Source organism: Tinamus guttatus, unplaced genomic scaffold, assembly GCF_059628265.1.
Source record: "Tinamus guttatus ecotype Peru unplaced genomic scaffold, ASM5962826v1 Tinamus_guttatus_pri_ptg000063l, whole genome shotgun sequence".
Lineage (NCBI taxonomy): Eukaryota > Metazoa > Chordata > Aves > Tinamiformes > Tinamidae > Tinamus > Tinamus guttatus.
The window spans coordinates 860,099-885,510 of NW_028288597.1; the positions used below are offsets into that span (position 1 = coordinate 860,099).

General features: G+C 38.7%; 1 protein-coding gene across 1 annotated transcript in view; it reads left to right on the forward strand.

The window, feature by feature from the left end:
• CNKSR3 (CNKSR family member 3) overlaps nucleotides 1-25,412 on the forward strand; it is a 50,577-nt gene that overhangs the window by 16,665 nt on the left and 8,500 nt on the right. The window contains 5 exon segments of the mRNA XM_088519606.1: nucleotides 10,240-10,403; nucleotides 18,226-18,428; nucleotides 19,094-19,181; nucleotides 21,957-21,998; nucleotides 23,932-24,051. Coding sequence (XP_088375732.1) covers nucleotides 10,240-10,403; nucleotides 18,226-18,428; nucleotides 19,094-19,181; nucleotides 21,957-21,998; nucleotides 23,932-24,051 — 617 coding nt within the window.

Sequence of the window (25,412 nt, forward strand, 5' to 3'; positions counted from 1 at the left end):
CCCTCGTGTTGTGTAAGAGGGTGAGTAAGGGTGCTGGACCAACCTGAAGCTGAAATGGCAGCTAGTCTTGCCACAGTTCCTGTTGCCATCTAGCTGCAGAAAAGGCAAATGCTGTGGTAGACCAAGGGTGCCTCGTTTCTGAGCTAACCGTGTTCTGTAAGTGGGCAGCAAAGTGGGTTCCTTCTCCATGAAGCGCAGCCCTGTATGGAGGGAGGAACTGGTCTTGTCTGTAGATTTTTCTGAGTTGCAGCCATCAGTGACGTTAGACCACTCTGCTTTCGTTCTTGTCAAAACCCTGCTGTGTCCAGGCAAAACTGCTGTTTGCATCCGTAGAATGAGTTAGTGCCTCAAGAGAAATGTAAAACTAGCAATGAACAATTCATTTTTTTTTTCAGAGGAAAGAAAATGGCAAACTTCTCACTACAGAAGTTTCAAATATTATTCCTTACTGTAATTTTACTGTAATATAAAATGTGTTGGACAGCATGTCTTAAATTTGCACTTACAATGAGGAAAAATAAAGCCAAAATAGGCCTTAGTGGAAAAACAAAATACTGGAATCATCTAGTTCTTTTCTAGTTCCTTCATTTTTGCTTTTTATTCTCTGGCATGTTTTTGTTTCCTGCTAGTTATGTAGTGATTCTTAAGCCTGTTTGTACTGGGAAGCAGTTTCTGTGGATCCCAGATGAGTGCCCTTGTCAAGCCCAGGGTAAAACACAGCACCCCCATTTAAACTTACAAATACACTGCTTGAATGGGATTAATGGAGCCATTTTATAGCGGCGTAAATAACTTTTGTTGCTGTCCTGTGTAAACAGCACTTAGATCAGTTATGGATGTTGGTTACAAGCAACTAAAAGAATATAGAAGAGAATTTTCTGTGGTATAGGAAGGGCTTAGCAGTGTCTCAGATGTTTTAAACCCTATTGCATCTATCACTTAAGAAAGCCGCCTTTTTTCATTTTCTTTAATGCAAGAGCGGGACTTTAAAGCCACACTGAGTGATTATTCATTTACTGTGCTAAATATCCCATGTTTGCTGATACTTTCAGTCATGTTTTTATAAGCAAAATGTTTTTATTGGATTTTGAGAAAATAGGGTATGTTCACTGGATACAATAGGTGTCAGAAGTAAAATAGTTAAACATTCTCTTTCAGTAACTGTGAATTTTTGTGAAGTTCCAATAGTCTATTACAATATGTAGCAATATCTTACTTAAGCTCTGTGAGTATAAAATCTTTTTTCTATAGGAATAAATTGATGGGTAGATAAAGAAGTAGCAAAAACTTGGGAATTAAAAAAAGGTGGTCTGGGTCATACTGGCTGTAAATGTTTCTGTATCAGTGCACTGCTTTTAGTCTAAACCCATTTAACTGCGTCTATTTTAAATGCAACGCATAGACAAACATGCTTGTGTTTGTGTGTATTGATCTATTCAGCAGAGAAGTGTTTTCTTGTTTCAGTTACAGTCACTCTTAAATGCTACTAGGGCAACAAATGTATATTAAATAGAGGCTCTAGAGAGGGCTCAGCAGAGCTATGATATACTGCCATCTTATTTGATTTGGGCTGCCTGGTTCATTCTGTAGTAAAACAGGAATCGATGAGAGTTGCATCTTGCCACAAATAGGATATTTGTTTTACTGTGAAGTCAGAGAGGATGTTGTCAACAGTGTCCCTGTAGACATCTTGTGGTGTTGGCTGGGAAACTACTTAGGCTTGTTTGCCCAGTGCAGGTGTGTTCTCTATTTTTAATGCGTTTTGCATGCATTTACTGAATGTTGACTTTCACATTTTTTTTTTGTTTGCTTGATTTGTTGTTTTTTTTTAAGCTTGCAGTGCTGGCTCTGTCTGCAAATAATATGTAGGTATGTTCTGCTTCTGTCTAATTTATTAAGTTTGCCAAACAAAATGCTTGGATGCCAAATGTAGCTGGTCAGTGAATGATGATGCAGTTGATTCTTTAAAGACAGGAAACCAAAGAATGAGTTTTATGTTGCATGAAACTGCTTCTCGCATGAAACTTTATCCTCTTTGTGGACAGACAGTATACACCACAATGAGCAGGAAAAAAAAAAGTGTTTCTTCCTTTACTCATCTTTGCTTTTTGCATCTGACTTTCTCTGGTCAGCAGTCCTGTTCTGGTGGGGGCTGCGATTAGAGAAGTTACATTCTTAAAAACAGTAAAATATCGCTGCCGGCTGTTTGAGGCCTGAGCGTGTGAGCCCATGTTTGTTACTCCTGCTCTTCTTGCAAACTCTTTTTCTCACGATGAGTATTCGCTGTTTCCCCAAAGGGCCTGGCTGCCTAGGTTTGAGTGGTAAATCCTTGCTGAGAGGCTCTCTTCCCTCTTCCTCTCAGTTGAGTCAAAATTTCAAACTTAGAAGCCAAATACGTGTTTGGCCTAATGTTCAGAGGTAAAATCAACCACATTATCCCAAAAAGTAACTGAAATGAGTTAGCATGGCAGTGAGGCCTGACCTAAGTGGCAGTAGTCTAGTGCGTGCTAGAGAACCACAGCTGTATGCAGATGTCCAGTCCAGCTCTGCTGATGGAAAGCGTGAGTGTATGTGTATGTTCCAACCATCCCCCGTCAGATAGGAGGGAACAAAACAATAGCTTTTTCTCTTGGTATTGTTTGCCTCTTCACATCTAGTGGGAATGTTCTACCACTTTGAAGTCCTTAGTTTCAGTCTTTGTAGTTAGGGCGTCATGATTTTTAGTTTTCAGTGTAATAAAGCATGACAGGAGTGGCTTATGCCATCATGCTTTTTATCTGTTTTATAAAAAGACATTTCTTCAATTTTATTGAAATTTTAAGCGTGCATTTCCATATGATGTGTCTATCTTATTGAACATGGTGTGCTACCACAATTCACTTAATTCTGCCACTTCACATTTTAGTTTGTCTTTTAAGCTGAAAGCCTTAAACCTCTATCACAACAGTCTTTCTTTACCCTCTACCCCAAAAATAGTTAACCTTTCCTGTTCCTCCATTCCCCTTTTTTTCATAAATACCCTGCAAATGAGCCATTAAAAAGAGAGATAAATAAACTTGGAATTTTACTTTGTAAGTAAACCTTGCTTTTCGTTTTGTTATTGTTGTTTTTAATGTTTTTATTATAGAGTTGCTTTTATTTCAAAATTTATTGTATGCTACCATACACTAGGGTCAAATGTATTTTTGCACTTCTGGTGGAAGTTCAGAAAACTTATCTTCAACGGAAGGTGCAGTTTCTCAATTAAGCCACACTTGCAGTTTCACAGGCATAGTTAATATCTCAAATGGGATTACAGTCCACGAAAGCAGCTGTGTGGTTCATGGTAGTCTCTTTCCTACTACTGATAGGGTCTGATTTTGCGCTCTGTGTTTTTTTTTTTTTTTTTTTTTTTTTAAATGGCGTGTAGCAACTTTGCCTGTGTCTTCCATTTAAATTGATATCACAAGTCCATATTACGTGTTTAGCTTTTTATTTCTTCCTATATTCAGTTTTTGTGTTTTGGGGAGGATCTTGTGAGCCAGAAGCAATGTATATAGAAGGTTCTCTTTTCCTTTTAATGTGCCCCTTGTGATTTTTTTATAGGCCTTTATCATAATCCTTGAGCGCCCTGCAGTGTTTTCCTCCTTAGGGACTCTGCTATCCCTTACCTCATGTCTGCTTAGTTTCCTGAGATCTATGGTGAGGGGAATTGAAATCGGCTGTATTGTAGAGAGAGGTTTTTGCTTTGTGAATTGCAGTTCTTTGAAGGGGTCAGCAAGCATGTGAACAACAGCTATTTTGACTCTGTTTTGACCTTGTGAAGCATTAAAGCCTGTAGTTACCTTTGAACGTGCACCTTGGAGCCTCATGGGAATTTCTGGAATGGCCTCAAACACTGACTTTGTAGGTGGGACTAGAAGGTAAGTGTTGACAGGGCTGCCACTCTGCTCTCTGAGATCGTGCCCAATCGAAGGGGCTAAAGGTTAAACACAGTTTCTATAGCACTTCTGGTTTACAATCCTTATTTACCTACAGGTTCTTTTGTTACAAGGAAGAACTTCAAGTTTTGCATTTAAGAAAAATGCTAACTGGGTGGATTTATTTTAGAGTGTATATGTATTTAGTCATATTTTAGAGGTCCCATACATGAGTTGTAAATGCTGAAAATAGAAACATGTTGCAAAAGGCTACAACTGTTCAGTCACTGGTGTTTACAGAGGAGACACTAGGACATTCATTATCAAAGCAGAAATCCTCGTCCCGTCCCTCTGCCCTGGCGCGACCCTTGCGGGAGCGCTGCCCTTGGCGCTGCCGCTGGCTGGGAGAGGCGGCGGCTCCGCTGCTCACAGCTCCGCGTGAAGGCGAGCGAGCGCCCGCGAAGCTTCCTACCGCTTCGTGCTGTCCTGGGCAGCGTCTGTGCTCAGCAAAACCAGATCCAGCGTCTGGTGAGGCAGCAGGCCATGGTTAGGATGGTTAGGATGTGGGTGATCAAACAGGAATTTGGAAGAGTTGCTTGAAATTTCTTATATGAGGAGAAGCTATTTGATAGATCAGCCGTTTTGTGGCAAACTTTGAGATGCTGATAGTGAACAGCTCTTGCTCTTCAATTCTGCTTTTTGTGTGTGTGTGTGTTTGGTACTTCACACGGTGTCTGTGCTATGAGTGATTGTGAAATTATTTGGATTGTAAGAGGAGGAGGTTTTATCTTTGTACAATACACAGTAACTCAAAGATCTCTTGAAGGCTTTTATATTTTCATGACTAAGCCCTTTGAGCTCTTCTCTGTCCCTCATAAATGGCTCACACCAACTGATAACTAGACTATTTTATTTTGTAAACTTTCATGAAGGTATATACTAAACAAACATGACAGCCTAGAAGTAATCAGGGATACAGGCACTAGAGTCGTTTCTTACCCAGACTCAAATTATGATTTAAGCTTCCAATGGCTGCTGCAGGTTCATCTCATCATACCTTATCTTGTTGCTTGAAAGGAATTTGAATTCCTTTGTTGGCTAAAGTCATGTCTGGCTCCATTTGTGTGCAATACTGCAAGAATGGCAGCATGATGTGTGTTACAGAGGAACAATGTTATAATGTTCCCACTGCACTGAATGTGTCTGTCAAAATTAACTGTTTTTTTTTTTTTTTTTCTCTCATGTTTCTTGTACCTATTTACCCTGTTTGTGTTTTGCTATGCTCGTTTAGCTTGCCTTTTTAGTTTTTCACTGCTGTCTTGCTTTCTTGGTCCCTTTTCTTTATTTTTGTTTGCCTTCTCGGGTGCTGGGTCATCCACTTAGGATGAAGTGACTCTCAGTATTAATTATTGTTCATTTTCTGCATTGATTTCCTTCTGCTTTCTCTTGCACTAACTGCTTTCAGTCCTGCAAATAGGTGGAGGAAATAAAGGGAAGAAGCTACCACAGTAACAGTTATAAAAAATAATGTGGAATATAAATGATAGTATCATGATGCTATCAAGCCATGGAAAGGATTTGATGATTTTCAAAGCTGGGGGGAGTTGGTTGAAGCACGTATGTGCAAGGACTGCCTTTTGAGACCCGAGTTAGCTGCTATCCACAGTCCCGTCTATCTTCTCGACTGATTCAGGGGAAACAGCAACTCCCTAGTGCTCTCTGGGATCATCAGCTGCTCTCTTCAGATGCCCAACAGAGAAGAGATCGAGGGTGTTTTTATAATGATGCCCTTCAGGTGGAGTGTCGTGATCTTGTGAACTTGGTGTTATACCGAGGCAAAGGTTTTGGACCTTACAAGTCCCTTCTTGGTTCACGAGGCATCCCACGTCCTAGTAGCAACTTGGGTATTTCATGAGCAATGCTGAGAGTCTGTTCAAGGTGCCAAACTGGTAGAAATGGTCTTGGTCACCCTCTGCCTTTCACCTCCCCTCTCTTCCCCAGCTCCTTTTCCACTCAACCTTCCACCCTTTGTTAGGAGAGGTGGAAGGGGGTGAGGGGAAGTTGGACTGTGATCAAGACCAAGAAAGAGAGTAGGGAGGAGTGGGACCAGAAGAAAGAAAACAGAGAAGGTGAGTCAGCTGGTTTTGGACCTAATACATTATTGGATTTATTGCTTCATTGTAGGTAAATTAGCTGATAATGAGCCAGCACAGAAATTGGTGAAAAAGAATGGATGAATTTCATTAGCAGTAGAAATGTTTTAATTGTCTCTGCCTTAGTAAACTGATACTTATGGCTAAGACTCAAACCCACCTTTCCCCTCCTTTCCATTCCCTCCCCCAAAGTGATTTTTTTTTCCTCCTCAATTCTTATTCAAAAACTTCCTTAATCTTAAAAACAGACCAAGATTGGTATCGGTGTGAACCTCTAAGTATAAGGATTGTCCTAATGTTTTTACATGAATACAAGGTATTGAATATCCTCTGGGAGGCTTTGGGTGGTGATGGGAGGTTATTTTAGACGGGGAAGTCTAGACAGTTCTTAGGATCTATTGCATATCTATACACCTGCCAGAGTTGGGAAGGCAGTTTGTACAAAGTTGTACAAGTGAGACTGCTGCCCCTCGAAAGGTTTTCATGATACAAATAACTCTAATCGGCTTAACATTTTTTTCTTCCTCCTTCCAGAGTCATTGCTCATATTGTTGTAAAACTTGGGTAGTGTATTGCAATTGCTATTTTTTATTTTCATCTCCCTTCATATATTCTATTAACTATGTAAATAGGAATAATTTTATCTTTTCCACCTGACTTTCTTGTATGTGCTAAGTACAAGACCAAGGCTTTTTCACATGCAATTTAAACATTATAACTGCATTTTTAAACACATTTATGGTATAAAATAGAGGTTAGTTTAGACTTAAGAAGGACTCTTGAGTGAGTAAAGAGATGAGTATAGGTGTCTCCTCCCAGTGTCAGTCCCTTAATTGTGTTGCCTCCCTGGAAATAGTAAGCACTCTTTTCTGGCTTGAATATGCTAATAATCTTCTAATTTATGTTCATCTAAGTCAACACTTAAACTACTGAACATATTGTATTTATTTCTTAGTCATATCATTGGTTACACAATTGAGAATGTGGTCTAGGCTATTACAGAATAAATCACAAAATAGCCGGACTTCCAGCAGATTTTTAATTTGCCCGGTATGTATAACCTACAAATAAATATTTAATTCTTTTCCTATCAAAAGATAGATACATATCGGCTAGCCTTTGGATACCACTGTCGTGTTGTGAAATGTGTTGGAAATGACCTGGCATGTAAAAAGTCTTTTACAGTAACGTAGACTGCTTTACATAGGTTTTAATTCATCCAGATTTTTCAAATATCCAGACTTTGCTGATGGGCAATGCCAAGTATACAGGAGACTGTGAAGTTCGCAAAATGCCTCAAAAGAATCAAGGTGTTTGGAAGTAGCCAACAGAAAAAAAAAGGGGGGGGGGCGGTCTGCAATGTGTTTGAATTGCCAATGGCATTTGAATGCTGACTTTTAAGCAGTACTTAAATATTATTTGTTTTCCTTGAACTAATTCTCTTTTCCTTGCTTCTCCTTTTTCCTCCTGGCAGAAATGTGTGTCTTTTTGGCCTACATGAGATACTTAAACATTTCATTCATATGGTGGAAAATTAAACAATAGGCTATAAATCTAGTGGCTCTCTCAATTAAAATGTTCAAGATTTTTGCGTATGTCTCTTAGTAAAAATAATAACAAAACTAATATTAGTAAACTCATCTTAAGTCATTAGTGAATACTTGCCATAAGTGTGTGGGTTTTTATACATCATCATTCCCTGTTTCTTAGGTCTTTGGTTACTTAATAAGGTTCTATCTGAATAGCTATGCCTCTCGACTATTTTGAATAAAGACTTTTTTTGTGGTTCTGCAATATTTTACTTTACAAAATAGTGTTATAAGGTGATCACAGAAGTACTGTTTTGGGGACTCCTGTGAAAAATGTATTTTAGATGTGGTTGCTTAACTTGTGGTAGGTACTCGAGAACAGACATATAAATAAATAATAATAATAAAAAAACACAGCTTAAAAGCCACAGTTATGCTGATTGGGATGTATACATTGAAGATGATTTAACAGCGAATAAAAGTCTAGCAAGTTGGGTCAACAAACCGAAGGGATAGAAGGGATAGAAGCAAAACTAAACATTCTAAGAAACTTAAAATAAGAACTTTATAGCATGCCAAACAGTATTTTATTTTATGTTCTTGTGCAATTTGTTATGGAAACTATGGGCTTACAGTGGCAAATGATGGGAAACAGTGGTCTGTTAGACAGCGTTAAAAATTGGGAATGCCAAATATGTACGCTGTATGTCAGCCTCAGTTGAGAATTTGTTTTGAAAAAATAAATTGCTAAACAATGAAGGCCAGATCTTTTTATTATTTTTCCTGGGAAAAGAGTTTGTATAGCCTAAGGGAGAATTTGGTGCCTGTGGGAAAGAGAACACTGGGTTCAATTTTCAAAATATGAGGACTTGCCAAGACAGATGGAAAAGAAAAAGTGCACCCTGAATTACTGTAGCCCTGGGAATCTGTGCTGATCTTCTGTATGGGTTTTCATACTCATAATTCTGCTTAAATACCAAGCTGTGTACATCCGTAGCTCTGCATGTGGAGGGGTTGAGCTTGTTCAGCTGGGTAGTCATCCCTTAACATGATTCAAACTGCAAAGTGCCAGGGTGTCTGTCCTTAGGAATTTCCTAGTTAATATGGTAAAGGCAGGTGATGTGTTAGCGTGTGTCTGTGAGAGTTCATAGTGTATAGATTTCCTGTGGCTACTACTACACGGCAGTAATGACTGTGTTGCTGTTGTGAAATGAGTATGTTTCATGTGACTCTCCAAAATCCACATTTAATTTGTTTTGAATGTTTGCTTGGCGGTAGCCTGTGCCGGGAATGCTTGTTTTCCAGGCTCAGGCTCCTATGGCAGCGTGGTAAGTTGTATTGGGCGCTTGTCTTGTGTTTCTCTTTTTCCTTTTAGTTCAGGATATGATTAGTGCTTCTCATCTGTAGAATGCAACATCCTGCACATCTCAATGGCTTCCCTTTTAGCTGCTGTAGTGGGGTAAACATCCTTTACACAATTATGGGGTTTATCTTTATTAAATTGTTCAAACAATACAGTTTCTGTGACTGCTATAAAGTAGATGTCAAATTTGTAATCTGAATTTTTGCTTGTGTTGGCTGTTTGCAATGAACTTGATGTAGTTGTACAAAACTGACCCACTCAACTGGATATTTCTTTTGCTCTAGCTAGTGTTTTATTTATATGCTATGTTGAAGTGGAACAGAGCACTAAGACCATTCCATCATGCTTAAAATAGCACATCCATCCAAATGTTTTCATCCAGGTTGTTGCTTAAACTGATTCAGAGAAAGCATTTCTCTCAATTTTATTTCATTCATATAACTAGATTTGATATTTTACAACTGTTTCCTTGTCTTTTATTCATTTCTGGTGTTCTTAAAGACCTTGGGTACAGAAAAAAGGGGGAGAAATACTGTAGAAACAGGATCAGATAGTCTCAATATAAAGCAAGGAGATTGATGTGACAGATGCAGTGCTCTAAATTTAAAAATACTTAGAAAAATTAAATTTGATTTCTCATTGATGTGTGTCTTTAACTCTTAGCAAAGAGGAAAGAATGCCTCATCTAGAGAGCTACGCAGTCTCATAAATCAGGGGAATAAGGAGACCCAAACTGAACATAATTTTGATTACTTTGTCCCTGATTGTTCTCTTTTCCTCTCATTACTGAGCCCACTTGTGTGTGATTGGGAGCTGTGGGTTTTCTTGTTTTGTGTAGGTAGCTTTTGGGCAAGCTCTCTGTTCTTTGCCTTCCTTGTTATATTTCTTTGTGTTGCTCTGGTGTCTCTGGTTGGCTTGGTTGCCCGCAGGGATCGGGTTAATCCATTAGTTGAGTCCATCTATGTCCCTGCTAGTTTTACCTATGCTGGCGTTGGAGAGGTGTCTTTCCCTGCGTAGCTTGCTGCACAAGAAGCAAAAGGGTCATGCGTTGGATTAGGTGACCCAAAGATTTACAAAACCTACCTGCTCCTTTGTCTGTGCCCTTGTGCTTCCACTCCTAATCTTCAGTCTGACTGCAAATTTCATTCATAATCTGGCGCTACGTATATTGTTTGCACTTGCCATTTGTGCCTTGTGTAGTTTCTTGTTTGTTTGTTTTGACTGGGGGAAAAGAAAAGAGAGAAATTGTTATTACACCCCTTCTCTGTCTCTTTTTCTCTTTTGTGTTCTGGTAGGCCTGGATGATTGCCTGCAGCAGTATGTCCACAAATTTGAACGGGAGAAGATAAATGGTGAACAGCTGTTGCAGATTTCCCACCAGGATCTTGAAGATTTGGGTATTACACGAATTGGACACCAAGAACTTGTTCTAGAGGCTGTGGATCTCCTGTGTGCACTGGTTAGTTAAACGGCGAACAGAAGCATAAATAATTCTGTAGAGGGGAGGTGTGTGTGAATAACTGGGCAAGTCTTACAAAAACAGCATACCTGTCTTGCTTATTTTTTCTGTTATGCATCATACTAAAAGCAAACAGTAAGAATTTGTTTAATTGTGGAAAGTTACGTGTTAGCAGTCCTTGCTCCTTTCCTGGTAAGAGGCAGTGCTAACTTCTTGGGTCGCACTCCTGAGCAGAGGGGTTCTTGGGGCAGCGTTATTAGAGCTTGTGATTCCAGTTAGTGAACACAGTGATTAAAATTGCTATTGAGTAAAGTGAATTTGCCGTGGAAAATAAGATATGCTCTTGAAATGACAATTGTTAATGGTTGCTCACCTCAGCTGGGGAGGGTTTAGCAATTCTGCAGTCCGCACACAAAGTGAAGAAATACGTTAATTGAGGAATATTTGGTTAACTTACTTACAGAGGGAGTTCAGCTCTCGCTGGATTCAGAACTTAAGCTGTTCCTCTACCTTACTCCTCATGTATAACTGCACAGATGTTTTTAACACAAACATACTCTGAAAAGAGTAAATAAGGATATTTCAGATTATTTTCCTCTGCAGAACCATCAGTTAAGGCTGTATTTTAATCCAAGGTTTGGGTGCAGCCTTGAAAATGCATTTGACGTGAGGCAGGGGTACGATTACATCCCTGAGAGCGAGCGGTGGGAAAGGCGGCCCGGCGATGCCTTTGCCATTACTGGCCTGCATTCCTTTCGGTATGCAAGGCTTGCAGCACAAGCATGTTCTTCTTAAAATGGAGACTCTTTATTGCCCATGTGGTATGTGCTTTTTGTTTTTGCTGCAGAAAGGTGCTATACGGAGATCATCTGTACTTGATAAATCGCGAGCAAATTTGGATAGCTTGTACCAAAGGAAGCATGTATAATAAAATAGCTGCAGATAGCCTAAAATGCTTCCTGAAGAATTACTTTTACATTGCAGGACCTTTTATTTGCTCATCAGTATTTGATATATCAACTTTTTTTAACATTTAAGTTGCAAATCTAATAAAAGAGCTAAATTAGCCTGAAAAGCAATTCATGCTGTGGGAGGGGTAATCTGTCAGGTGAATGAAGGAGTCTGGAGAATGTACCACATACTGTATATAGTCTTGACTGAAGTAATGGATGTGGCAGCCCCTGAAGGCACATTTTTCTTCTTGCTCTTTAAAATATTAGAATAAAAAGAACAAAGCTGGATGGCTGCCAGAACCTAAAGCTGTGTTTTATCTCCTACAATTTCCTTCTAATTTCCTTAGTAGACAGAAGTTTTGACCTCAGATTCGTTTCTGGAAATGCTTTGTGAAAAGCATTTCACGTTAATGCATTAGACAGAGTTCATATATTGTATCTGAAATGTCCTTGTTCTCTTTTAAGAGGTGGAGGAAGAAATCCTGTGTTCTGGCTGTGCCCTTTGTCACCTTCTTAATGTCACTTCCCTCCAAGGTTTAGGAAAGGGATTGTTGTAGAAAGTCAGTGTTGATTTTTGTTCCTGAGGGGGTGGTACATTTTTAGTTCTGGTGACAGCCAAGGTTTTATTTTGCTGGCTCGCTCTTTGAGAGAGAAGATAGAATTTTCTTTGTCCATCTGTGTTCTCTGAAAATGGATGTAGGTATTATTGATTTTTTTTTTTTTTGGTCATTTCAATAATTTTGGGACTGGAAAGGCAGTGTGAAAGTTGTATTGCAACTTTTACTGTTCACTTCATACAGTGAAGTACAGGCCAGCCTGAGGTCAGTGTTTGAAAGCTGTTTTTCATGCCCTGGGGAGCAGGGTTTTTGGTGTGGATTCTCCTTTCCTGGAGAAGACTTTTGCTTTTTTTTCTTTTTTTTTTCTTTTTTCTTTTTTTTTCTTTTTTCTTTTTTTTCTTTTTTCTTTTTTTTTCTTTTTTCTTTTTTTTTCTTTTTTCTTTTTTTTCTTTTTTCTTTTTTTTTCTTTTTTCTTTTTTTTCTTTTTTCTTTTTTTTCTTTTTTCTTTTTTTCTTTTTTCTTTTTTTTTCTTTTTTCTTTTTTTTTCTTTTTTCTTTTTTTTCTTTTTTCTTTTTTTTCTTTTTTCTTTTTTTTCTTTTTTCTTTTTTTTCTTTTTTCTTTTTTTTCTTTTTTCTTTTTTTTCTTTTTTCTTTTTTTTCTTTTTTCTTTTTTTTCTTTTTTCTTTTTTTTTCTTTTTTCTTTTTTTTCTTTTTTCTTTTTTTTTCTTTTTTCTTTTTTTTCTTTTTTCTTTTTTTTTTCTTTTTTCTTTTTTTCTTTTTTTCTTTTTTTCTTTTTTTTCTTTTTTTCTTTTTTTTTCTTTTTTTCTTTTTTTTTCTTTTTTTCTTTTTTTTCTTTTTTTCTTTTTTTTTCTTTTTTCTTTTTTTTTCTTTTTTCTTTTTTTTCTTTTTTCTTTTTTTTTCTTTTTTCTTTTTTTTTTCATTTTTCCCCCATTTTTTTTATTTCAAGGGCTTTCTTTCAGCTGAGCATCTTTCACATAGGTGTTTTGAATTACTCACACAACTTTGAAGCCCATAAAGGCAATGAAAATAGCTGGTTGTGGAGCATCTGTCTCCTGACGTGGTAACTTTTTTCAAAGCATCGACCGTAAGGAACTTTCCAGCCTCATCATATCAACAGAAACAGTACAGTGTGCGGCTAGTGGGTGCTTTGAGGAAGGATACCAAATACAGCTTTTTAGGCTTCATTGCGGAGATAGTCCTCTATGACAAGGTGAAAATGACAACCGCAACTTACAGTGTTTGCTGCTGCAGTAAACCATCTCCAGAGGATATAACTGAAAGATTAAAGCATCTGTCTGTTTCCTTCCTGCACTTGACAGTGCCCCGTGTATGCATCTCTAGCTGCGTTGCTTGTTAGGCAGTGTTCCCTCATCTTTCCTTAGCATTAATACATGCAGAAAAGCTGCAGCTGAAGAGAGAATGAGAACGTGTGCTCAAAGACTAAAGGTGAAGGTTGCCTATGAGCCTGCATCTCTGTTCTCTTGAGCTTGTCTAAGAAACTGCTCCAAAGAGGTGGTGAAGGCTTTTATTTAAGGAATTTGGGGGATAGGTTAAGCAAGTCCCCAGAGGGGAAAAACACATTGGCTTGAGTGTCTCCAACTTCTTGTGTTTGAAATGGTAAGGAAATCTGACAATATTTGCTTGAGGGAGAGAAGGGGAGGGAGGAAGACATTCCTTAGTTGTAGGAAGTATTTGAGAGGGAGAGAAGCAAACAAATATACATACACCTGCTTTTCAAACCCGTGCTAAACCACAACAGCAGGGACAGGGGCCCATAAAATAAGCTTTCTCAGTGTAGTTCAATGGAGCAAAAAGCATCTAAAACAGGGGTGAATTCATACTGCTCATTCCTTGATGAGTAGATGTGTCTGGGATTAGTGAACACAAAATAATGCAAGCCTTAATAGGAGATGATAGAGAAATAGTTTGACTTTGAATATGTTCTTTGAATTATGCTTCAAGTATACTGTATGAGGGGAGAATCTGGAGTAAAAAATAAAAAATAATAAAAAGATTTTTCCTGCAGTTTAGGAAGAAGAGAATTTGGTTTGTAAGCAAGTTTTTGGAAAGGAAAAGCTTGCGTTCTTTCTGTTTGTGTGCTTTATTAGTTTCACTAGTAGTAGCGTTCTGCAAGCGTATCTGCAAGCGTATTTGCAATGGAGCAAGATATATCATAACACAAAATCACCCTACCAAGTAATTCCATGATAGTGTACTCTTAAAACTCTTAATATTGTCATCCCTGTGAAAGGTACTTGCAAAATTAACCTGGAACGTACAAAGGCCCTTCAAATTCCAAAGTATGTAGCTTACATATAGGTGTGGATTTCTGTGGCTATTACTTGTTGACAGTGCCATGTGTATGTGCTACTGTGGAAGAGTTCACTTTTCTGGAGATCTCAAGTTAAATTTAGTGCTGTTCATTAAGAGATTTGAGACCTGAGAGGATTCGCATGGGGGGCATTTTTCTTAAAACTAAGCAAGAGTTAGTGGCTGTGATAGTGCTGTGTATTAGTCCTGGTGTTTATATAGTCAGATAGGGAGCTGAATCAGCTTTGAATGTGTTCAGCCCATTTTTATGACAATTTTTTCCCTTAAAGTTGATTTTCGGTTGGATCAGCCAGCAGACCCAGCTCATCACACTGAGCGCGAAGCGAAGGTGAGACTGCCCTTTGGCAGCAGCAGAGCTGTCCATCTCCCCAAGGCAGCTCCTTTGACTAAACACAACTTTTTCTACCTAGCTGCAATTGCAACCTGAGCAGTTATTTGCTCAGTGTATTATTTTGTATTAAATATAACAGGATTTTGAAGGAGTGCTCTCTCAGGTGTGCCCTTATTCACACATGCGTATTTTCTCTCTCATTCCTGCTTTTGGTCTCATTCTCTCTCTCCAGCTATATTATCTTGCTCAAGGTTTAGTCTTGCTTGTGGCTACCCAGGTTAATGAGTAACGAGGCAGGAATGTTTGACTACTGTGTTCTTGACCGCTGGCTTTAGTCTACGTTTTGATGAAAGTAACTTTGATGTTTTAAGTCAAGAGCTGTAGGAAAGCATAACATGCGTCGGGTTCATGAGCAGCACATAAAACCATTTGGTTGTTTAAATAATAATCTGCTAGATACTGTAGCCCCAGTTTTGTAGAAGTCCTTTGGCGGGAGGTGAAAAACCTGCTACACTTTGCACTTGGCCTGGCACTGCTGTGCAGGCTGTGTGTGTGCCCTCTTTGCTACCGCTGCCATGTTATCAGCATTCCAATCTGCTGCAAACTGAAGCTGCAGCTCAGTGACAATTTGAATCAACCTCTGTCAGCGGCAGCCTCCACCCTCGTCCCATCCTTGGATTAGAGCTCCTTTGTGCTTGCACTTGGCTGACCCTGAGGTGAGCTGCTGCAGGGGGCTAAACCAAGGGAGAAATAGCAGTATTGAGCAAAAGAGGTGGGAGCTGTGTGTGTGCTCACTGCATGTTAGCTTGGACAAGCGAGAGCTGCTGCAAGCACCGCTGCTAGGTGGTTGTGTGTCAGGTGGTCAAAGCACTGTCAGCTCAGATAAAATCACAGACCAATATGGTAATTTTGCCAATACTGTTCATTTTCCCTCTTCGTCATCAAAGAGAGAAATGTGCACAAGGGCATGGGTATGTGTTGTGGAGTGTTGCAATGTTTTCTGTACAGTAGAGCAAGGGGTTAAGAAACTAGCTTGCTTTTGGAGTAGAAGGTGCTTTGGATTGCCATGATCATTTTTGTTTCTGAGGCTTTTAAAATTCTTTAAAAGCTAACTGGACTAGGAAAGTTTCACTGAACTGGCCGTTGTATAAATAAAGCCAGAGAAATGTGGTATGCAAATGTTCTAGGGCCTTGAACTTGACCTGGAACTTGACCTGGATATCAAAATGCATCCTCCTGTGTGGTGAGGTTCTCTCTAATCTTTCAAAATAGTGAGGTCCAGGATAAACTCTGAATTTCATTGCAATGCAGAACAGAGAGCCAGCAATGCCTTAACTATAATCTGTAATTCTTTAGTGCTTTGACTTACTGAGTCTGTAATTTTTCCAGTTTACAAAGGTAAGGATCTTCATTTTCCCACGATTTACTGAAGATAAATGACTGGCCAATATTTTTAAAGTTCTGTGAAAATAAAAACATCAATTAATGTGCCATAAGTACATTTAAGAAATTACTGGAGGAAGGGTTCATGTGATGTAGATATTCACATTCTGATATTTCACTGAAACCAAGAACAAAGTCAAAGATTGAAGTAGATTTAATACAGGAAGATACCTGGTACTCTTCCTGTCCTGTCTGGTAAAGTGTGCGACTGTAGATTCTTGGAGCCGTAGGAAATGCTTGTGCAGATACCCAGGAGTGATGAGTTTATACTTGCAGTGTGCGAGTACTTCAGTATTGTTTAGTTGTCCAAGCTTTTCCCTCTCTGTGATGCTGGAAAATTTAAGGATATCCTTTTGCTGTAGCAGCAGTGTTTGTTTTCTTGGATATATCCTCTCAACCTCTATTCCTGGCTCTGCTTCACCAGTGTTTCCCTGCCAAGAGCTCTTGGGGGGGAGGAGGGGACGCTTGTGTAATTGATACCCACTGCACTCACATCCATAGGAGGGGACCTTAAAGGCAGCGGAGTAGCTGAAATCTCCTCTTTACGTTGGGTATATTTGTAGGGCAAGGGTTTTGGGTCACTTTCCGCAACATTCTCAGTCTGAACTGGTCCAGGCTTTATTATGGACTTTTGGCCATGGAAATAATAGCGGTGCCTGAACAGGACAGAGGTTCATGCTAAGCAGTGGTCCTGGTGAAGTTAGCTGTGTTTGGTCCACCAGTTAGGAAACGAGTAGAATCACTGGTGGTGCCTGTGGAATTTTCTCTTTTCTTAGCTATTTATTTTTATTAGTGAGAAATCCTGTGTTTCGGCAGGGGGCATTAAGACATCCCTTGACTTGTTCCTTTTCTCTTACGAGTTGGTGTGGAACATGGACCAGCAGTGGTGCCTTGACACCTGAGGTCAGAAGCTTCCTGGGCCGTGCGAACGGGACCCCAGCCAAGAGGTGGAGGGAAGTGGTTATTTCCCTCTACTCATCAGTTGACAACCATTATCTAAAGTACCCTGTGCAGTTTTGCGTGCTCCTGCCACCCCTTCATAGGCGTTACAAGGACAGACTGGGTTTACTCCAGAGTTAAGGTTTAGTTGATTTAGGTTTTTTTGAAGGGAGGTAGGAGAACAAACAAGACCATAGCTAGTAAAACTTGGGAACTTTGAGGTCGATCAGAAGAATGAGTGGCAGCAAAAGAATAGAGAAAGGCTGATTTTTTTTTTTTTTAATTTTATTTTTTCTTTTGGGAGGGTTGGAGAAAAGTAGGAGGCTTCAGTCAGAAAGAGCTGAGCATTGACAGGAACTTAGTTTTCAGAAAAAGCTCATAAGTTTTTGTAAGGTGGAAGCAATCAAAAGCAAATTTACTTGTACACATACACATGTGCATGCAGGTGTGTGTGTCTGCAGAGCAAAACAAGAAAATCCTGACTTAAAAACTGAGTTGCCTTCAAAAAGGTATAGTGTTCATGATGTACTTGGAATGAGACAATCGACTTGTGTTGCTTAAAGCTTCTTCGTGGTGATATTGAGCGCACTAACTTGCACATGATTTTATTGCTCTTGTAAAAAACAGCTACTGGAAATTTGTGATCCAAATATTTTGATTGTGAAATTATTTGTTTCCTGTAGATGTTTTTATCTCTTGCCAATTTAAACTTGTCTTTAGTTGTGAATGAAATGTAGCCTTGCTTTTTAATATTTAAAAAAAAAATAAAAAGAAAACAGCCTTTGTTTTCCTTTATCAAAAAGAAAAAAATTCTTTGACTACATTTGAAAGGTAAACAACATCTGATAGGACTTTGGGACTCCACTCTGATTGTGGAATGTCCTCAAATCTCTTTAGTGTCAGTAAAATTTGTGGGGTTTTGGCATCTGCAGAAATATCTTTTAGTGGCCATAGTGTGGGATAACTTGTGAAGTAAATGAATAGTGTAGAACTTCTCAATATGGAAAAGGCAGTGTACAGTCTTGAATGTTACGAAAAGGTGGATAGAGAAATGGTTCTTCTAGTAAAAGAACTAGGTGTATCAGGTGAAGGCACCATTAATGCTCTGGCCACCACCACAAAAAAAAATAAGAAAAAGAAATACGAGCACATTCTCAAACTTTTTATATCACGTGAGTCTGTAACTTGTGGAATAATGAGTGGAATCTTTATAGGGAGATTTATCAAACTTAAAAATGCTTCTTGCAGAACTATGGCCTTGAAACGGACAACATGAAGAACTTGGTTCTCAAACTGCGAGCATCCTCCAATAATCTGCAAAATTACATCAGCAGCCGAAGGAAAAGTGCAAATTATGATGGTAATACTTCACGCAAGCCTCCCAATGAATTCCTTACATCCGTGGTGGAGCTTATTGGTGCTGCTAAAGCCTTGCTTGCATGGCTGGACAGGTAAAATAATCTTCATGTTTTCATTTACTGCTATAACAAATTATTTCTCCTTGCCAGGCAGTTTCTAGCTGCGAGGTACCTAGGATATATCTACTCCTGGGTTTTTACCCTTATAGAACAGATGAAACTGGAAGATTGCATTTAAACTTGTATTTATAAAGGTAGGGGAGATGTTTCTGATATGCCTGACTTTTTCTCCCTTTCCCCCCTTTTAAATCAGCCATCATCAGCAGATTCTGTGGTAAAAGAATTTTGTTTTACTGAAATTGCAATCTTTGCTCAGTTTCTCAAATAAGAGAGCTGAAGAGGCTCTTCCTCTGTGCGTGTTTGTGTTTTCTGCCTTTTTTTTTTTTTTTTTTTTCTTGGCAAGATCAGGAGGTGTTTTGTATCAGCTGCAGCGGAAGTGAGCAGGCAGCAGAGCTGATAGTGTCCTGGCTGTGATGCTGGACAGGATAATGGATCGACGTAAATTCTCCAGCCTTTTGCCAGCTTTCCTGAGAAGGAAGGTTAGGAGGAGAGCTGCATGAGGACTGTCAGCAAGGAGAGCTTTTAGCCTGGAATTGGTTCTGTTTCCTGGCCATGACATTTGACAGCTTGTGCCTCCACCTGGTCCTCCCCTGTACCCCGTTCCTGGCAGCTCACCCTAGAATTTTGTCTTGTTGCAGGGCTCCGTTTACAGGAATTGCAGACTTTTCCTCAATGAAGAACAGAATCATTCAGCTTTGCTTGGATCTCACTACTACTGTTCAGAAGGTCAGCTGACTGCTTTTCCCCTTTGCTTTCCAAAAGGGAAGGAAGGTGGGTCTTTGGGGAAGTAGCTGTGCTAACTGTGTGCAGAGTACAAGTTAAAAGACAGGGAAGGAATTGTGAGTTTCCTTCAAAGCTTGAAGCGAGTCTGTGAAGGTCTGTTCCACTTTGCCCCATTTTGTTCTGAGGTTGTGTTTCTTGTTTGTTTAGTTTAAATTTTGCTGCTGCTGGCTGCATCAGCAGTGACTGCTGTTTCATGTTTTCTTGAGCTGTAGTAGGAAGATGCTTCAGTTCTTGAAGTGGTTGCTCTGCATTTTGAAAATTGTCCAGTTCCAAAGAGCAAGTTGAATTGCCAGTGTCACTTCTAATAAATATAATTGCAGTCCACGTGACTGTATTGGCTACTAAATCTGTAATCTCAGACTTTTTAGCTCTTTTATGTCCCATTTGTACTATGGTAGCCCTCACATGGGAAATGCTGCATGTAATGTAAGGAGCTGCTGCCCAGCGGTGTGATGTTGGTGTTACGTTTCAAACCCTTCTGTTTTTCAGCTGTGTGATAAATGCTCAGTTTTGGATAGATAAAAGGGTGCATAGCACCTGCGTGACTCATGGCAAACTCCTTTTGCTCTCTGGGTGATACTGCTTGGCTTCTAAACTGTTCAGACCATATGTCAGTGCTTTATTGGGGGAACTACTATTTGCATGCTTTGGCTCTTGCAGCTCTTTGATTTCCTCAAAACTATTAGCTCATGGCTATGTAGTGTTAAAACCTTGAAGAAACCCATCCTGTGAAGTAGGTGATTCACTCCCTTCCTTTTGAGGATCGTGTCACAGGATCACGTGAGTTGTCAAGTTGTGTTGACACCCAGTTATACAAACAGGATTGTAAAAGGATAGTAACTACCCAGTATAACTTTAAAAGCACGGTTGATTGCTCATAGCCTGTCTTCCTTGGGCACTGCATGCACAATTGTAGAAAGTCAGTGATTTACAGTTACAGATTTACAGATGGCAAAGTAGAGCACTGTTTCCAGTACCAGATGGTGTTGGCTCTGGAGCACTACAGGAACTGAGATATGAAGTTGTTGAACTGTATTAATAAAACTACTAAAAATGGTGTCTAATCTGTCAGTTAGATCAGCCTTTGATGGCAGTGGAATGGAAGTTGGCAAATACAATCCTAGCCTCTTATAAAAGCATCTCTGCCAATTTGATACGAGCTATAATAAAGAATGGAATTGTTGTGTATAAAGTAAAAAAAAAAAAAAAAAAAAAAAAAAAAAAAAAAGCCACAGGGGAGAATCAGCACTATTTCTTACTGAGATACTGCAAATGAATTAGAATTACCTGAAAATCCACTGAAATGGAAAAGAGAGACCTAGCTGATAAAACTTTAGGTGAATTTTTTTGATGTCAAAAGCTTTTAAGTATTATTAGGAAATATAGCGTAGGCATAAATAGTCAATTCTCACAGTGGAAAAAAAAAAGAGCAGTATGGCTCTCATGAGGCCTGTGCTGCTCTGCATAATCATAAATGATGTCTGAAAATGAGTGAAAAATGAGGTCAGACGTTCCCGTGGTAAATGGTGATAAAATGCCAGTTCACTTCAATGACAGATGTATGGATGCAAGGAACAGAGTTTAGTCCACTGTTTCTTATGGTTTTGTGGCAAACTTTGCAGATGAAATAGTTAACAGTGTAGGTAAAATTGAAGAGGTGCAGAAGGATCTTACAGTACTAAGTGACTGGACTACGTGCTGATAAATGACGTTCACTGCTGATAAATGCAGACAAGTTGAGCAAACAAAAAACAATGCTGTTCCACAGTGATGGAGCCTACATTTGGTTTTAGTGCTCAGGAGGGATCTTGAGCCTCTTGGCTGTAGAAAATGTTATGTTAGTCCTTACTGGTATTAAGAGTTATTATGAAAACATAGCTAGCTATTTTATACATATCCTTATTATGTCCATATTTGGAAGGTTGCATGTTTCTTTTTCTGGTCTGCTGTCTTAAAAAGTACAATATAGAGCTAAAATGGAAGAGAAGAGGGGTCAAGAGCTATTGAACAGCTTCAAATGTATTTCTCAGGCATTGTAAGGTAGTTGTGCAAGCTGAGGTGTTAATGAGAGGCTAATACCTTGGAATTTCAGATGGTTTAAATGCTTGGGCTTTTTTACCCCCCCTCACCTCTTAAATATTTTAAATCTTGTTTCATTATTTACCTGCTGTTTTTAACTTTTAAATCTAGGAATCTAATACTGTTCTCTAGCTCAGCTGTTCTTAGAGGGAACAATGGCTACTTCTGTGTTCTGTTAAATGAACTTGTTTCATGTATACCTGGGCTGTGTAAGTAATTCTTTGTGTGCAGTTCCCTGGCCTTCATGAATGTCATCAATAGCATATTTTATAAATCACTTATGCTATTTTGAAAAATATATTTTAGATCCATTTTGATTCCTTGAATAGAGGGAGCACTGGAATCGATGTTTATGATGTGCAAGGCAAGCTTCTGTGCCTTGCTTTCTTCATGCCTTATTGTGCACAGCTCTGCTTTTCAGCAAAAGACTGCTGCTGTAATTGAATGCCATGTTCCTTTAGTTTTAAAGGTTTATTATTGCTTTCTACCTTGGCCAGAAAATAGTTGTTTAACAGTACACGAGCTCTGCCAGGTGAAACTAATCTGTTTAATCCCTCCAGCATGAACAACTCTTTCAGGTCAAGGTTAAGGTGTGTTAATTTTTTTTTTCTTTTTTTTTTTTTTCTTGTTGCTTTTTAGGATTGCACCGTGGCTGACATGGAAGATAAAGTTCAGACTGTTGTAAGTATGAAATTCTGTTGAAACTCAGCTGCATGCACTCACATAGATTTCAGTGGCTTCTACACTAATTTTACTGATGATATACAACCTATATGTATCATTCAATAAAATACCTCTATGGGTTGTTTTATGAATACCTTTTGCTGTAGAGGAAATTAATGAAATTTGTGACTCAGGGGACATTGTGTGTGTGCAGCACTAGTTCACATATTCCTTAAACTTTCATTGCATAGCTACTTTTTTCAAGAGAATGCAGACTTCAAATTTTAAAGGGAGGGTAATATTGTGTAGAATGATAATCGCCTAAATGAACCAGTTTGCCTGTGGTGTGCATCATGAGATATTTAGTGCCTCTATCAATAGCTAAAGTGCCTTATTTTGATTCTTCTTCTAAAATAACTATCCTGCCTATAGAATTAAAGTTCTGTGTCTAATTGTACTAGAGCCTGAAAGATCTTAAGTTTTCAAAATCTGTTTGAAGCAGCCTTGTGACCAAATGAGCACTGTAGTGGAATGCTTTTTATATTTTGTAACAGTTAATCATCGCTTCCTGCTTTTGACATGAACCAGGCTGTGCTCTTTGATAAGGCCTTCCGCTAGGTCATAGATGCTTAGGAATTTAGTAGCACAATAACTAAAAATAATTTAGTCCATAAATAAAGAGACCACGTAAAAGGGTCTTTTTTTGCTGCCTTTTTTTTCCCTTTTATGCACACCCACTCTGGAATAGGTATTGTTGTTTGGAATTCCCTTGTTCGAGCAGTTCCTCGTATTCACGCTTGCGCATTGTTTTGATTTGTTTTATTGTTGCTCTACAAATCGGATTTAAAACAAACCAAAAAAACGGTTGGAACTATTGTTTCCAGGGACCATTGTGGTCCCAAAGAACTGTCTTCCCCCACCAGCAGTGCTCCTGAATTACCGTCTGTATTGAAGCATCTGCACTGTGCGTCCGTATTGAAGGAAAAATTCTAATCCCTCTGTGAAAGTGACTTGCCTTGCTGGCTCCCAAATAGGTTATAAATAACTAGTCTGCTGTGTAATAGACCTTCTTCACCTCTCCATATACTTTTTGTAAGTTACTTTAAATGTCAATATTGTTCTGGTTTTAAAATATACAAAAAACCGCTGTGGGATATTAGTGAAATCTGTGGGTTTAGAGAAGCCTCAGGTTTTCCAACTACAATATGTATTTTTTTCTAAATAATTAGCCATTCTCATGCCTAAAAGTTTAGAAAGTCCTTCTACCTTTGACTTTACTGACATACACAGAGAAGGTCAAAATTTGTCTTTGCTTATAATGCTGGCTTAGGATCAATTATGGCTTGGTCAAAAGGAAATATGAGCCTTGGCTTAGTAAGCATTCCAGAAGAGGTCAGTTCAGAGGCATGAAGGAGAGAAGTAATTCTGAAACACTTAAATGCTAGATGTCTTACCCTTATGCTGTAGAGCTTTGTGTGCAAATAAGTCAAATAAGTCAGTGGTCAGCATAGTCATTTTTAATGTCTCCTAGCTTATCTTGTTCTCATAGTAAAAATGAAGAACAGTGTGAAAGTGTTAATAGCTGCCACAAGAAATCATGAAAGTATTTGATCATTTTAATGGGTTATGTTTATGCCCAAGCAAAGCAAACCCAACTGCTTTTTCTCCCCCCCCCCTTTTTTTTTCCTGTATTGTGTGTGTTGAACTTTTTTAGGACATGCTGTCACCCGTCAGTGAGTTGGCACTAGTGGAATCAGATCTCCTGTCCTGTAGGAAGACAAGCATGCTGTAGATGAGATCTGTAGAAATCAATTTTCTATTTCACTGATTCCTAATGTCACTGTATTAGTACATCAAGTTTTAGAACTATTTTCCATTCCATTATTGAAAGGTGAAATTGGAGGAAGCCTGAAGAGAACTTCTGAAACCATTTTTTGTGTTTTCATTATAGTCGAAGACTTTGAATGGAATTTGTGATAAAGCCATCCGATCAACTACAGATCCATTAATGAGCCAGTGTGCTTGTCTGGAGGAGGTTCACTTAACCAACATTAAACCTGGGGAGGGCCTGGTAAGAACCGATTTTTAGAGTGTCCTGCTGAGCCTGGTGTCAATAGGTACTCCTGCTGCATGCCCAAGTATAGCTGTGTATTTCAGAACCATGAATGTCTGGTGGGGAAACAAGAGGCAAAGAGGAAAGAACTTGAAGGATTAAATATCAAGGCATCACTGGATGGGGAGGACTTTGTGTTTTTGAGGAACACACTTCTATTTTTGTTTATAGCAAGACCACAAAGAATGAAGTGTTTAAAGGTTTTTGTTAGCTTGAATATGAGGGGGTTTTTTTGTTTGTTTGTTTGTTTTTTTTAACTGTTCAGTGGCTATGTATTGGACTACGTCAATATTACTGAATCTGTTTTGTTCAGTGTGTTCTACTCATCTGAGTCCTAGTTATGAGAAACCGAGGTTAGATGACAAATACACTGTCTGAGGAATGTACATGTTTAGAAAGTCTTGGAGGCACTTTTGATTAAGACGTCTTTAAAAAACAAAAAAAAAAACACTTTCAAAGAGAGCTTTACAGCCTTATTGTGCTATAGTTTTACATAGCTTGCTGGATTTGACCAAGTCACTCATGCATTCTTGAAATTTTCAGTCCCTCCTTATTAAATGCACAAGTCACATGAAAGTAGTGTCAGCTTGGCTGGAATAAATAAAAAATGAGGAAGTAGGCACATGAAATTGGATAGACAGCCAAACTGATCCCCTTTTCAGGGGAAATATTTCACATGGAATTGTTAATAGCTTGATGGTGATCTTCATTTTAGTATTTATATGATCAACAGTGACTCCATCTGCATCTACCCTTGCATGTGCATTCAGCGTTACCAAACACAGCCAAAAGGATTTAGTTCTGCTAGAGCTTTTACTGCTTATGTCAGAATTGTGGTTAGGAGGTCACTTGTGTTTTGACTTGCTGAGAGAAAGTGCAAAAGAACATGAATACGATCTGTAGCCTGCCCGTGTAAACGTGCTTTTTATGGAAAGACCTAGTGGCTATCTAGTAAAATCTGTAATGCTGCAGTGTGGGCAGGGCAGTAAAAAAATTAAAAGTGAGTTCAAGACCAAATGCTATAAACGCAGCTAAAATAAGTTTAAGGCAAAAAGCATTGAACTGCTTACAGAGAAATAATATTACAGTAAAGTGAATTATAAACTGTAAGATTTCAGTTGATCTCATGATTTCAAAATTTCCAGTGCCTCAAATTAGAAAAATATAGAGACTTAGAATGTGATATTAGATTGCACATTTATTTCCTAAGGGAAAGAAATGTGAATTTTTAAGGGTTTTTGCTAATTCTGAGTCTGGCCTATTGTGTGATTGGATATATTACATTTTTTTTATCCTTAAACTTGTTCTTCATTTTTCTA